Source organism: Magnolia sinica, chromosome 1 (assembly GCF_029962835.1).
Source record: "Magnolia sinica isolate HGM2019 chromosome 1, MsV1, whole genome shotgun sequence".
NCBI classification, from domain to species: Eukaryota; Viridiplantae; Streptophyta; class Magnoliopsida; order Magnoliales; family Magnoliaceae; genus Magnolia; species Magnolia sinica.
In genome coordinates this window covers 1063707-1078945 of record NC_080573.1, presented here as the reverse complement: position 1 = coordinate 1078945, position 15239 = coordinate 1063707, and the positions used below count along the sequence as shown (strand labels likewise).

At 38.6% G+C, this 15239-nt stretch overlaps 1 protein-coding gene across 1 annotated transcript; it reads right to left on the bottom strand.

The window, feature by feature from the left end:
• Positions 1–14052, bottom strand: LOC131231698 (secretory carrier-associated membrane protein 3-like). The gene is made up of 13 exons (XM_058228018.1): positions 13789–14052; positions 9525–9587; positions 7915–8034; positions 7753–7815; positions 7164–7197; positions 6903–7025; positions 2852–2914; positions 2635–2728; positions 2416–2461; positions 2220–2287; positions 1334–1382; positions 461–526; positions 1–367 (listed from the first exon to the last, which is right to left on the bottom strand). The coding sequence occupies exons 1-13, from the start codon at positions 13843–13845 to the stop codon at positions 281–283; spliced, it is 933 nt and encodes a 310-aa protein (XP_058084001.1). The 5' UTR covers positions 13846–14052; the 3' UTR covers positions 1–280.
• Between the last annotated feature and the right edge of the window lie 1187 nt (positions 14053–15239).

The following is a 15239-nucleotide window of genomic DNA, read 5'->3' as shown; positions in this document are numbered from 1 at the left end:
GAAGCTATCAAAGCAATTGAAACGCAAAATTATAAATTAAAAAAAAAAATGAAAAAAAAATGAAAAAGGTTGTCACCTCTCCAATACAAGATTACAGAGCTATGCTTGCAAGTTCCTTCCCCTTCCCTCTAAAAGTACCTCAAAACCCTAAGCAGTAAAATCACAAAACCCACAAACATATGAAACATGTGTGACAACTCAGTAATGAGTACGAGAAAATCCCTTGTCTGCTCCCACAAAGGGCAGTTTTGCTGTTCCAATCCATACCATGGATTTGGTATCATAGTGTCGCCCTCAAGGCACCTCTTGCAGCGTCTCGCTTTATTTCAGCAGCTTTTCCGCTCCCTCGGAAGTACATATACACTTGCTGAATACCAAAAGTAGACAAACAATAGATAATGTAAAAGTGAATTTTTAAAAAAAAAAAACACGAAGGGTCTGCATGTGTATAAATAAGAACCTGAATAACCCAGACACTAAGTAGTGATTCAAGGCAGAAGAATGCGAACCCAATGAAGTAAAAGATCTGTAGGCAAAAGAGGAAGTCTGTTAGCAGGGGAGCAAATATGAGGTTCTGATAACTGCCGAATGCTTGAATCCCTTAGCAGCATGTAAAATATCTCTGCATTCGAAGTTGAGAATGCCTGAGTCAGAAACAAGTTCCTCCCTTCACCCAAGATAGACTCAAGCCAGTTGATTGAGAAGCATCAGAGAATAGGGATTCAGTGCTAGGAGCCTGACACGACTCAGCTACAGACCAAGTCAGTCCATGGGTTTCTGAACTTTTGTTAGCCATTAGAAACATTGTGTCTCAACCACTGCAATTTGATTGCTTGGCTGTGTTTGAGAGGGTGAAATGGATGGTACCAAAACCCATGGAGAGTATCAAAATAGCTACCTCATGGGACTCGCATTGGCTGGATGAGGATTGAGGACGAACCATCTAAAACAATCAGATAAGCCTCTGAAAACTCAATCAAGGTATAACCCAGGTTATGGGTGCACCTTTCATAGTACCTCACAGAGTCCAATTCTGAAGTCTTGAAACCTTTAGAAAGAAGATTACTGAAAGGCTGCACTGTCCATTGTCTTACAACTTTTATTAACCTTCATAATTGGGTTTATCAGCAACCCGTGAGGCGGTGGCTAATGCAGTCAACCAAAGAATCTCTAAGGAGACTTGCATGACTTGGGATCACATTTTGTATGTGTGATGCTCCTAGTTTCTCAAAGAAAAACTCCAATTACTGATAAAGAAATGATCCAGCAATATTTTGAGGAAATGAAGGAATAGTGCAGTAGCCCAGTACTGTAATAAAAGCATCAAACTTACCCCAACCAAGGCGTGGTCGCCGAGAACATCTATTGCTGGCAAGATACCTCTGTTCCATCAAAAGAACAACCAAGGAGAAACCTCAGTAGACTATAACAGAAAATGGCAACGCCTCCATGAGAGTGAGTAGTAAAAATGTAAAATACTTTTTAAAAACCCTATACGCTGTGCGATGTCTGGTACTCATCCCCTTCATTATCCTTTGTCTCAACAATGTAATAAATAGAGTAACACAAACTCTCATTCTTAGGTTAATGGCCTAGTTCTAAAACTCAATAGCTCAACTTGAAACTCAGCCAAGTCAACTCGACTGGGCAAGATTTCAAGCCAAGTCTTTAGGGAACTTGATTCTCGCAGTGACTCAGTCCTGACTAAGCATGGTGAGTTGAGCCGAGTCACTCGCCCTGCCAATTCAGGTTTTAATAAAATCTGAAAGGAACGACATAGGGAATTGTAACCGAGACACTCTACTCCTCTCGCACGTAGACCCCACCCACAAGGTATGCATGGCTTTGGTGCTCAATTCAAATTTTTTAATACCTATACCATATCTAATTTATTCTAAATATTCCTTCCAATTCCTAGAAGTTTTAATTTATATTTAATAGCTATCGAATCGAGTTTTTGGGTTTCTAAACTATGGTTAATGGGAACCATTTTCAATAGAAGTGCTTTGAGTCATTCATGGCATCAAAGTGTACTTTCCTCCAAAGGTATTCTCAACTCTTTTATTATTCCTTGATGATGTGAATAAACCTTCAGACATGGAACTTACAATGCATATAAAGGTCCAACAAATTGCAGCGAAAAAAAAAAAAAAGACAAAAAAAGAGGACTATAAACCAATGGGTATGAAGGTACCATTGGATGCAAGAACTGAACTTACGTCAGAGATTTCCCTTTGAAAATAATAGGAGGGGCCACAGAAGCAAAGATGCAGAAACCAATGTGAAGCTGTAGGAAAATAAAGAAGCAGAAGTCAGGCATATGTCAATTTCTTTGGGCAGATAACAAGACATTCCAAGGTAGAAAGCCTATCTAAGATAAAATATGAAGGATAAAATATGAAGAAAAAAAATTACCAGGTAGAAAAGGAAAAACCATCCAAACTTCAAAGCACTGTCAGTCCTGAAATGTTTCATATGATTAACAACCTCAGTCCTTGTTAAATAAATACACTCATGCACACACATATTAAGGGCAAAAATAGGAAAAGGCAAAACTAGCATGCAAGGACGAAATTATTTACATACAGTGGAAGGCAGATTCCTAAAAACCATAGAAACATATAACAATAGTACCTCATGGCACGATAAAGAGGGCGGTACCACAACACATAACCTCCTGGAACCCCTGATATAAAATAGATAATAGCAAGGAACCAGATCGTCACACCTACAAAATAAGACATGTTGAATCAAGATCATTCAAAACAAAATGAAGGAAAACCTGCAGCAAGGAACCAAATAAGCATCAGGACAAAGATGAAGAAAGATATGGTCCAGTTTCCAGGCTAACCTTCCCCTCTAATCCATGCTAAGGTAACTGCAATGATGTTCCAGAGAAGACAGATGATCAATCCTGCACGAATCCCAAAGTTTAGAAGTTGCAAACATAAGTTCACCCCTAAAATTGTTTCTGTTCAATATGTGAATGCAATGAAGCTTTTGAAAATACAGGAAAAGAAACAAATTGAAAGGAATGCCTATTTAAGTCGATTTATATTCTACACATCTGACAGAAAGAAACCTCTGCCCAAACAGCATTATGGAGGCCTGCTCAAGACAATGAGGAATGGTTCCAAGAGGTCCGTAAGCACACAAGCACACATGAAAAAACAAAGTCAATGCACTTAGTATGGTGTTTGTCTAGCCACACAACACTACATAGTTTTGAAGAGATAAATATATACACACACACACACACACACACACACACACACACACACACACACACAATATTCACTGATCATCTTGACAGAAAAATGAAAAGATCATGCAGTCTCTAAATAGTACAAGAATCAATTAGATACACCTGCAGTGATGGTGTGTCACATTAACAAATTATAATCACATAAAGAGGAATGTTGCACCAGCCAACATGATTCCCTTGAAAGGCAATTATAATATTATGCACTCTCTCCCTTCCTAGGCATAGGATGATGAGGAATCATCTAACTACCACAAGGCCAAGGCCGCCCTCCAATTTTCATTCAAAGGCCTCCCTGCTGAACCCATGAAATATATTAAGCCTCATGGAATGTCTCCTTTGACCCTGGCAGATTGCTCATTTGCGGTGTAAGGAAGAACATGCATGGAGCCACATTTGCATCAAATAGCTTGGCATAATTTTCATCATTCACTAAAATTAGAGGTTCTAGTACAAGACATGAATTATCCTTGCGAATAAAATGCACATCATGGTGCACCATGATGGCCATAAAAGCCATTACATAACAGCAACAGTGGCAACCATTATGTGTTATGGGGTCATAAGTCATAACGGGCCATTATGGAAAAATAAAATAAAATTTGACCCATAAAGCTGTTGCAGGACTGAGCAGTTCTCTTCAAAAAAAAAAAAAAAAAGAGTCATAACAACCCGTATCATAAGTTGTCATCCTTATATATCAAGGAAGGGGATTTGCAATCGGAAGAAGAGAAAGCGTCCAGAGATAGGTTGTCTTCTGATTATCGCTCCAGATTGAAAGGGGAGATCAAACGGCACCAGCGGTCGCCGGCAGTCTGGCTCAAAGCCAGTGATAAAAATACCAAATATTTCCATGGGATTGCCTGCACAAGGGCTTGTGCCAATTGTATTTCATCTCTCGTCGTTGATGGTAAGAAGCTAGTCAACAAAAATTCTATCTGCAATTCTATTGTTAATTTTTATGAGCTGCTCCTTTCGAATGAGGGTCAGCAGAGACCGACTCTTGACAACCTCCATTTTCATTCTATTTCTTTAGAGGCTGCTCAGGAACTCACAGTACCCCGTCATCTGGAGAAGGTCAAAAGTGTGTGGTCTGGGATCTGGGCAAGGACAAAGTCCCCAAATCCGGATGGTTTTCCTTTGGCTCTTTTTCAGCCTTTTTGGGATCTCATTAAGGATGACCTCATGGGTTTCACTAAGGAATTTTTTAACTCGGGGATTCTGTTAGCTGAATTGGGCAGTACCTTTCTGACCCTCATTTCCTAAGGTGGAAGGTGATGATAGTCTTAATAATTTTAGGCCTATTAATCTCCTGGGTACCTTTACAAAATTATTGCAGAGGTTTTGAGCGAAAGTCTAAGAATGGTTCTCTCCAAGGTTATTTTGACTTTTCAGAGTGCTTTTTATCAAGGAGACAAATAAATGATAGTGCCTTCATTGCTTATGAATGTTTGGACTCTTTCCACAAATTGGATGATGAAGGTGTGGTTTTTAAATAAGACCTTGAAAAAACTTATGATCATGTGGATTGATCATTTTTTACCTATATGTTCGCTCGTATGGGTTTTGGGTCCAAATGGAGACGTTGGATTCAAAATTGTGTCCTTGGCCAAATTCTTTGTTCGTATCAATTGTACTCCGTTTGGATTTTTAAAATCCTCTCGAGGCTTACGTCAAGGGGGGTCCTTTATCTCCTTTCCTCTTTGTGATTCTCTCGGAAGCTTTAAGCAAGATGTTATCCAAAGTCAAGATGAGGGCCTCTTTCAGGGTTTTAAGATAGATAATTTTGTTGACCCAATTTCTCATCTTCAGTTTGTTGATTACACTATTTTGTTTTGCAAAGCCGAGTTGACCATGGCGCCTCACTCGCAGATTGCCATAACTTGGTTTGAAGTAATCTCTCGTTTAAAGATTGATTTGTCTAAGAGTGAGATTTGGGGCATTTCGGCTCCTCCTGATAAGATTTCTTGGTTGGATGAGCTTTCTGGATGTCGTATTGGCTCTTTCCCTTTGTCTTACCGTAGCCTTCCCCATTTGTCTCGGGAAGCCTACGATTCATTTCTGGGATAAAGTGATTGATAGAATGGAGAGGAAATTATCCCCTTAAAAGAGAAAATTGCTCTCTGGGTAGTAGAATAACTCTTATTAAATCTTCTCTCCAATCACTGGCTCTATTTTATGTCCATTTTTAGATGTCCTAAGGTTGTCCTAGAATGCATTGATAAATTGAGAAGGAACTTCCTATGGCAAGGGGGAATTTCTTCTAAGAAATTCCACCTTTTGAATTGGAAAGAGGTTTGTCGTCCCACTGTTGATGAGGTGCCAATATTAGGCGCATGGATGCTTTCAATGAGGCGCCGCTACTTGGAGGATCATTGTAGCTAAGTATGGTTCTTTGTATCGTTCCTCCTTTATGTGGAAAGGCACCTCCTGAGTAGCTCTTAAAGTTTTTTATGGTACCAGTTTTGTCATTGGGATGGGTTCTAAGGTTAGATTCTGAGAGGATGTGTGGTGTGGCGATTCGTCACTTCAGTCACCCTTTTCGAGATTAGCCCATCTCTTCTCATTTCTGGTATTTATGTTGCGAGACATTTCTTGAATCATGCCTCCAGTGAGAGTGAGCTCCCCATTGTCGTCAAGATCTTTTCGATTTTGAATGTTGCAATGACTTACTCTCTCTTTTTATCTCGCTTGCAAGGGCTATTGCTCTCCCCAGGCATCGAAGATTCCCACTTTTGGTGATCTAGCAAGTCGGGAGTGTTCTTGGTTCAATCCGTCTTTGTGCTGCTGACTCGGGCTAATGTTGGGAGTGGAAGAAGACACACTACCCCAGTGTGGTGTTATCCTAAAGTTGCGAACTTTGTTTGGCTTGTTGGGAGGAACAAGATCTTGACTATTGACAATCTTCATAAGTGATCTATGGTCTTACAAAACGTGTCTGCTATGTATGAAAGCTTAGGAGTCGATTGTCCATCTATTTATTCATTATTCATTCTCTAGGATTATCTGGTCTACTGTTCTTCAATGTTCGGACATGACCTGGGTAGTGTCAGGCTCGATTAAAGGGTTGTTTCGCTCTTGGCATGTTGAGGGAGGAGACCGGTTGGGCAAATCCAGGTGGAAGGTTACTTTGCTTGTATTCTTTAGTCCTCATGGAGTGAAAGAAATAGTCGATGCTTCCAAAATATCAGTGGGTCTGCTAATTGGGTCCTTGGGTCCATTTATATTCAAGGGAATGGCTGCCTTGATTGTGGGAGTGGGTTGTTGCATGTTGTTGGGTCTCTAATTTTGCTCCTTTCTGTTGTTTTGTTTTTTAAGCTTTTAGGCCGCTGTCTGTTTTGGGTTTCTTTTGTTTGTTTTGTTTCTTCAATTATCTGTTGTAGCTCTTTTTTTTTGTTTTTTGGTTGTTGGCCTTGATAAAATTGCATCATCTTTAAAAAAGAAAGGAAAAAAAAAAAGAGTCATGTATCATAATGGTGGTGGCCATTACGGTACCGGTACCGTTACCATTACAGAATACCTCGATGTAGATGTTTGGTTTGTATTTTGTAAACAATAAGAAAAAGGAAAGCATGCTGCCAACTTCAACCATTCAAGGAAAAATATCAATATTTGAACATTTGTGAAAATGAAAACATACCTAAAAATGTTGCAAATGCAAAATATTGTATCCTTTGCAGATGGATTGGTATTTCATTTGCAATATCATGATGAATAATGGGAAAAAATGGTGGCCAATTTTTCTCCTCTATAACAATTCCAGCTGAGAGAGAGAGAGAGAGAGAGAGAGAGAGAGAGAGAGAGAGAGAGAGAAGTTAGATCGCTAAGTAACATCAGCTTAGTTGAGGAATACCAGGAATTTATACTAATTTGAAATGGTATGAATCAATGAAAAGAATACCTCGTGCTGCAGCCTCCTCCCTCCGTTTTAGATCCTACATGATGTTAACAGGATAAATAGTAATTGATAAATTATGTATAAGAAAGATAGTACAATACAATGCAAAACAACAATCATGGCGGCGCAAACTCTTCAAGAAATCAGTCTTCATAAGCAAGCACATGAATCTGTGCACTAGTATGTGCACGAATGCAGATGCCTGTAGAGAAATCACATGTTCTTCCCACTGATGTGACAGACACTTACTTGGCTAATGGTGAAAATCGTATGGGCAACCAAGAGCTAGGTAGCTGCTGAATAGTGGCATAATGAAAAGGTTTCTCAGTCCAAAATGATGCCCTTCAAATTTTGATAAGCAGATTAAGCATAACAACTTCAATATCAGACCAGGTCATGTTTCCTTTTTTTATAATGAATTTTTTTATTAAATGGTTGTGATTACAAATTGGACCCATCAACTCATTTTGTTTATGGTAGCAAACTACATTTCAGGAAGACAAATCAATGACAACACTAGATGAATCTAGTTACATAGAGATGTGTGCATAAAGACGTGCAGCCACTCATTGGCAACCAGAACAGCACGTACCTGTTCCCTCTTATTCAATTCTGCCTCCTTGGTTTTTAGTTCCTTCTCCTTCTTTTTCAGATCCTAAAAGAAGAAGGGAAAAAAAACATTTAAGAAATGTTGAATGCTGTGGCCACAAAGAGATAAATATTAAAATACCAACTTATAAAAATCACAACCCACCTTTGTTGTGTCAAGAGGAATATCAATATTTGCACTACCACGATCATAGTTGAAATCCGCAGGTTCAGGAGGAAGAGGAGAAAGCCTTGAATTTGCTGCAGGAGGGACACTGCCGGGATTCTGGAAATTTTGGTAAGATAATGAAATATAAGTAAAAGGAAAATAGAACTGTGCATAAGCTTTTAACCTTATGCAAGTTAAGTTTACATAAGTATTCATGAAAATAGAAAATAAAAGCTATAGATAAGCAAGTAAATAAACAAGCTAACTTACAAGCAATATATGAGTTGCGATGGGACAAGGAATTACAGGAAACCAAGTTAATGCATCAAACAGAAGAATACTTGTAGAAAATGCCATGATAACCAAATGGTAAATTGAGCAAGAATAGTTAGTGTTTGGAGCACAAAAGCATAGAAACTAGGGATAGAATGCACCATGATGGCATAAAAGTAAATTAAGCAGGTACAGTAAGTAGTGTAGAATGCAACATACACAACCATACTAGTAGAATGTGCCATGATAGCATAAAAGTCAATTAAGCAGTGTTGGAGAACATAAAAGCATGCAAAGAAGGCAAACAGTTTGCATTTCCAAAGAAAACATGAAAGGCATAGAAGTGTATAAAACATACCCAAACAGTCAGATACTGTCATTAAATAGTGTTAAACAGATAGGAGAAAATGAACCATAATTCTCAGCTATTTGATACAAAGTTACATTACAGGAACTGCTTCATTAAGTTGAAATGGTTTAGCACATGGTTCATCATCATCATCATCATCGATAGCATTCTCCCATCAATTCAGGGTTGGCAAGATAAAAGAGAGATTGAAAAAGTTGTATGACAGGCTACCCGCCACCCATCACTGCCATCAGCCTTCCTCTTTTACCCAGGTTATTGGAAACTAGACATTGGCAAAGGCTCACACTGACAACACTCTTATGCCCACTCCTACCAGCAAGGTATTCAATAATGGTAATGGTGGCTATAACGGTCACTACTGTTACCATTGCGATATAGGCCGTTACAGATTTAAGAAAAAAAAGAAGGCCCCATAACAGGTCATTGTTTCCATAACATCCATTACATAACCATTTTGAAATTCCTTACTACCCAATACTAATCGTCAGCCCAAGTATTACATGCACACAGCACATCACAAAGGGCAAGCAAGCAAAGTAGGCCCATGAAGAGCAGTTACTGAACTTTGCATTTTCTGAGAGAGCTACATTTGGTATTTCTCCATCATGCGTCCATGTTGATAGACATGGTAGAGTGAGACTAGAATTGAAAGGAGACGGTTCTATTTTTATGGTCGATTACACACAGTGCATTGTGTAAATTTACCCAAACTACAGCCCTTTAATTTTGTAGTTCCGGTTGTTTTCTGACATGTAATTGTGGGGGATGTTTACCCTCCAAGTCTCATTATATACAGTATTGATTATGTTCTTGAGATATTGGTCATTCCTCAACACAAAGTAGTTTAGCACCAGAGATGAAAATGAAAATAATGGATTGACATTTTCTGACAAGTAAATCTATAACATGATGGTAGTAAAGAACATAACAGATAAACTTACTGGAACATAACAGATAAACTTACTGTGGTATAAAATGCACCTCCACCATAGTTTGATTGACCTGATCCTTTTCTCCCTGCAGTGTCCTGACAAGCAATGGAAACAAGAAAAGTTGTGAATTATACCCACTAAGTTCATCAAACTACAATAACTGCTAAATTTACGTATACTGAGGTAGGTAACAATTAGAACTCTAGACCCAATGAAAGACATACACCATGGAGTCAATAAACAAGTTTAATGAAAAAAACTATCATCAGATTGAATTTAAAGCAAAAGAGAAATTTCAGAGAAAAAACATCCAAAAAAAAAAAAAAACTTGAGAGAAAAACTACAAATGTTCTGAAGCAATCACAATATCCATCAATGGTAATGATGAATTAAGATATCAACTAAAACCCAAAAGTATTTCCATCAACTGGATATTTCAAAGCATAAATGCTGTCATGTTTTAAAGTCAAAGTCATAAAGTGCAAATTCCTAATGAGGCCTTCAAAAAGGTTTTTTTAATAAGTTGTTTGTTATTATATGATAAATAAACCCCTGAGTTTGAAATCACATAATGAAACCCTAGAAAACACAACAAATAAAAAGAAAACTTCCAATTCAAGATAACTAACAAAAAAGAAAAAGTATAGTTCTTTAAGTGGAAGTCAAATCCTAACCAACATTACCACAACCAATGTTGTCAAAATCGTTATCGGATCGCTACTCATAACAAGGGATGAATCATATCGAATCACAAATCATATTGTAAATCATAAGATTTTTTTATGACTTTTTAGAATTTGAAAAAAAAAAAAAAACGAAAAGCAGAGCAGGAAATGAAAAGAAAAAAAAAATACAAGCCTAGCTTAGGGCACCCACTCCTTAATACAAAGATTAACCCTATTGATGACCCTAGGTGAAGATAGAAGGTTATGGCTGCCTTTGTTTTGAAGAAACCTCCAAGATGTGGAAGCCGATGAGTTAGTGGCCTTAATCTTTTGGAGGGAGTATGGTTCCTTTGGAGGAGTTGGATCCGCTGTAATGGAGAGAGAGCAAATCAGGCATCTTCTCGGGAAATTTTTTTTTTCAATTATTTACCCAGAGCGTCGGCTGATGGTGGGAAAGAGCACTCACTGTGTTGTGGTCCTATGGAGCCCCCTCAAAGATGGCAACGTTTGCTTGGTTAGTTTTTTGGGAGAAAGTAATAACGATTGAAAATTTGAGGAAGAGGGGTTTCATCCTTGTGAAAGCTTGTCCCCTTTGTTTATGCAATGAGGAGTCAGTGGTCCACCTCTTTGTGCATTGCCCGTCCTCGAGGGAAATTTGGGAAGGATTTTTTTGGTCTTTTGAGGTGGAGTGGGTTATGCCCAGTTCTATTGACAGTTTTTTTATTCAATGGCATGGAGGCGGCATCGGAGATTCGGGGAGGGTTGTGTGGAGATTGGCTCTCCTTGCGAGTTCGTGGGCCATATGGGGTGAGAGGAACAATAGATGTTTCAAAAATGTCTCCGGGAAAAGCCAAGGGACTGTTTCTTAAGGCTAGGACCTTGGTCATAGCTTGGGGGGCCGTGAATGCGAAGCATCAGGAACTGAGCCTTTTTTAGCCCTGTTCAGGACTAGTCTTTTTGGGGTTTCTTTGTATTCTTTTAGTGTTTTGCTGCCTTCTTAATAAAATTGACATCCTTAAAAAAAAAAAAAAAAAGATGACCCAAAACGAAGAGCATGAAATATTCATGAAGCATCGCCCATTCGTTTCTTCACATAGACACCACGATACAGCCGGAAGAGCAACTCTTCATCTAGACTTCCTGATAACAGAGTCCCCACTCGCGTGCCAGGAAAAAGATCTTCAATGGATTTCGGCATCACACAGGAAATATGAAAGGTCAATCATCCATTTCCCATCAATATGCACCAAGTAATACCACCATATCATGATATGGTTAGAAGATTCTCGCCTTTATTTTTTGCCATTCAAGAAATTTATCTTTTTTTAACACACACACACACCACATGGGCACTCAAACCCATGACCTCATTGTTGAAACACACTCTATCTACCACTAAGCCATGGATTGGAACCCAAGAAATTTATCTTTAAAACATACAAGCATCCTCTAATCCTCTAATAATTTATGTTCTTTTTACCTTCCTTAAGCATAGAATCATGTTCGAAAGGGGGATTTGTTTCTGCAGGCCGGTGGAAAAAGATAGTTTGATTTCTAACCATCATTCCCACAATACATATAAGTCAACATGGTCGCAACCATATATGAAAAACATTCCAGATACGCCATAAACATGGTATTAAAAACATGCTTACATTACGACAACTATTTAATGATAATGTTAGTGACTGTTATGCGAAATGCGGCCGTAAAGCCAATTCAGGAATATATATATATATATATATATATATATATATATATATATATATATATATATATATATATATATATATATATATATATATATATTGGTTCATAACTAGCCGATACATTTTTCCTTCTAAAAAAAATCAACCATTACAGGGCCATAATAATCGTTACAAGGGGGATAACAACCATTATAGGGCCATAACAACTGCTGTGAGGGTTTAATGACCGTTATGGTCTACATCGTAATGGCTATAAGACTGGCTGCTACCGTTATTGAATATATATCAATTTGGTGTTTCGACCAATTAAGAAGCAAGAAATCATAAGAAAATGCAAAATGATTTAACATCGAAGAGAATATCTGTCCTACAATCGGTTATAGCTTTTTAAATAGTGAATAGTGTAAGCTAAATTGTGTTTTAGGCGGGCCACACCAAAGAAAATAGTTGGGAGAGGGATGTCCAAACTTGATTTTTATAGGGCCCACCGCGATGACTATATTTAATACACTCCAACCATTAGATGACATACCAAAATATATGTCAAGGGCCTAAAAATAGGCCCATCTGTGATTCAGGTGGGCCATACCAAGGGAAACAGTTTGTATGGAGATCGTAGCCCTATATACTGTTTCCAATCATGTGGTCCACCTGAATCAAGGATGGTGGTGATTTTTGGCCCCCTGGCCTAACATGAGGTGACCCACCCGGCAATCGGGGTGGATTTGATATAAACATTGATATAAACATCACGGTGGGACTCACCCAAGCAGCCAACCCATTCGCTATCACGCCCCCCAACCAGCTGTTAAAGAAATGTAACCAAAGGTAGTGGAATGATAATCATATTGATTAATTAGGTAGCTTTTTGAAAATATTTTTGAGAAAGGCACTAGAATGTAAATTCAATTAGGTAGTTTTTTGTAAAATTTTCTTTAAATTTTTCTTAAAGTCACACCAATTTAAAAATATAATGAAAGCCAAATAATTAAAAATAAAATAAAATAAGTAGAAGAAGAAGAGAACATGTATGAATTGAATCCTAGATCATAGGATTCATCCAAAAGTGATTCAAATCATTTTGCTTAAGATTGGACGTAAATCATTTTCACAACTATGGCTAAATTTGAAAATGTCTTAGTCAACATATGCATATGCCACGTCCATTTATTTGTTGCGTTTTTTCTAGAGTTATATCAAACACAAATAATAATAATAATAATAGAAACGCAAAAGAGGAATTACTGGGTCCTGATGCACCCAGTCTGTACAATTGGTCCAACTGTGCGGTGATCAAGACTGTTGAACTGACGGTCGCATCATGGATGGGGATGCCAAAATATCTCCCAGAATGGAAGATCCTAAACATTGGATCAGTGAAAATAGATGGTTGAGAAAAAATTATATCAACGGTCAGGAAAAAAGGGCCAGAAATATGGATAGCTACAATCTTTCCCAAATGGAAGATTCTCCAGGCATCCTCCATCAACAGAAACATCTTCATCACCCAAACATGAGTCCTCTCATGTAGAATGGGTACATCAGCACCCTATAATTCCTCTCAGTGAATTTCCGACCTTTCAATTACCAAATAAACAACGCATTAGAACGAATTCCTTCGAATCTCGAATTCAGAAACAGATAAAAACCGAAAAACCTCTAAATTCCAAACACATCCAATCTCACAATCAATTCGATACCACATTTCGAGTCCTTAAACACCGAATCCATTCAAATCTCGGAATCAGGTTAGGGATAATTTTTTTTATAAAAAAAAATCAGAAACCGTAAAATGCCGTCCTTCAAATCCTACTAACGTAACTGAACGAATGCCATCGAGTCTCAAGATGGAGATCGACGAAAATGCGAGAGAGTGTTAAAAAAAAAGGATAGGGAAATCGAGATCGCAGATCTGGACTTACAGCGAACGGATTGACGTCTTCTTCCTCAAAGGGATTGCTGTCGTAGCGTCCGGCCATGATAACCCGTCACCTCTACAGATCAATCTCTCTCCCTCTCTCTTCCTCTCCCGGAGACCAACGAAACGAAGATCTGGAAATCACGAAGGAGATTGGAAAATTATAAAAAAAGAAGATTTCGAGAATTTCTAGTTTCTCTCTTTTATCTCTCTCGGAGAGAGAGATGCGAAGGCGAGACGGTTCTTTTTCTTTCGGTTGGAGGGTTATTTGATACTCTGGTTGCGTATGAAACTTGATACGCAGGTACTCAAACAGGTACCAGTGGCATATATTAACGAAATTAAACCGGCTGAACCGTGCAGTCACTGCCCTTAAATTACATTCTAAAATAGACTGGTTGAACAGTGGACGCGAGTTACCTGTGCCCCCGCCCACATGAAATTCCCCGTGGTCGGAAGCTACATGGGGCCCACTGAGATGTCCATGAGAAATCCACCCAGTTCATCAGTTTCTCCACCTCATATGAGGATATAATCCCAACAATGAGGTAGATCCAAAACTCAAGTGCACCACACTGCAGGGAACAGTGGGGATGAAATGCCAACCGTTGAAACCTTTTATGGGGCATAGAAGTTCTATATCCTGCTAATATTTGTGTTTTCGTTCATCCCACTTAAGAATGTCATTATGCATGCTTTGGATGGCATATGGACGTCATGGTGGGTCGTAGAACAGTTTCAATTGTGAGCATTTTTATCACACTATTTTCGGTGGTCCACTTCAGTTTTAGATACCTGCTTTTTTATTTTTATTATTATATCCTAATAATTAGCGGGAGAACCTACGGACATCTCAGTGGCCTACGTAGCTTTTAACTACAGGAACTTCCTATGGGCCAGGGCCATAGACAATATGGCCTTGAACTTCGTGGACACTGATTTTGGAAATAAGACGGTTGGGTATAATTTCATTTTTCAGCCATTTAATATACGTCCAGCAATCTAATTGTTACATGATTAAGTAGGACTAGGAGTAAGAGTTTTTTTATTTTTTTATTTTTATTTTTATTTTTATGCTCGTGTGTGTGCGGGAATGGGATCATCCATCACACGCTTTGCCTCTGCCAGAGTATCCAGGTACTTAGCTTCGGTTTTTGGGGCTTTGCGGTGGACGTCTTTTTTAACAAGATGTTCGTGGTTGGAGTACGGACGCGAATTGCGTCCTAACCCTGCCCCGCTCCAGCTGGGAATGTGCAGGAGCTTTAGTGGCCACTGTTATGTATGGGTTCAATACACACCGTCCATCCATTTTTTCGTATAATTTTAGCATACAGGCCCAAAACTGAGTCAGATCCAAGGTTCAAGTGGACCACGCCATCGGAAGCAGCGGTGATAAGGATTCTTACCGTTGAGCCCACCGTGATTTGTATTTGCCATCCAACCTATTCATATAAA

Coding starts and splice junctions, on each gene's coding strand:
- LOC131231698 (XM_058228018.1), bottom strand. CDS start 13,845: ATGGCCGGACGCTACGACAGCAATCCCTTTGAGGAAGAAGACGTCAAT. Junction 2,462..2,634: donor CCTCTTTATCGTGCCATGAG/GTACTATTGTTA, acceptor GAAACATTTCAG/GACTGACAGTGCTTTGAAGT. Junction 2,288..2,415: donor GGTTTTTCCTTTTCTACCTG/GTAATTTTTTTT, acceptor ATTTTCCTACAG/CTTCACATTGGTTTCTGCAT.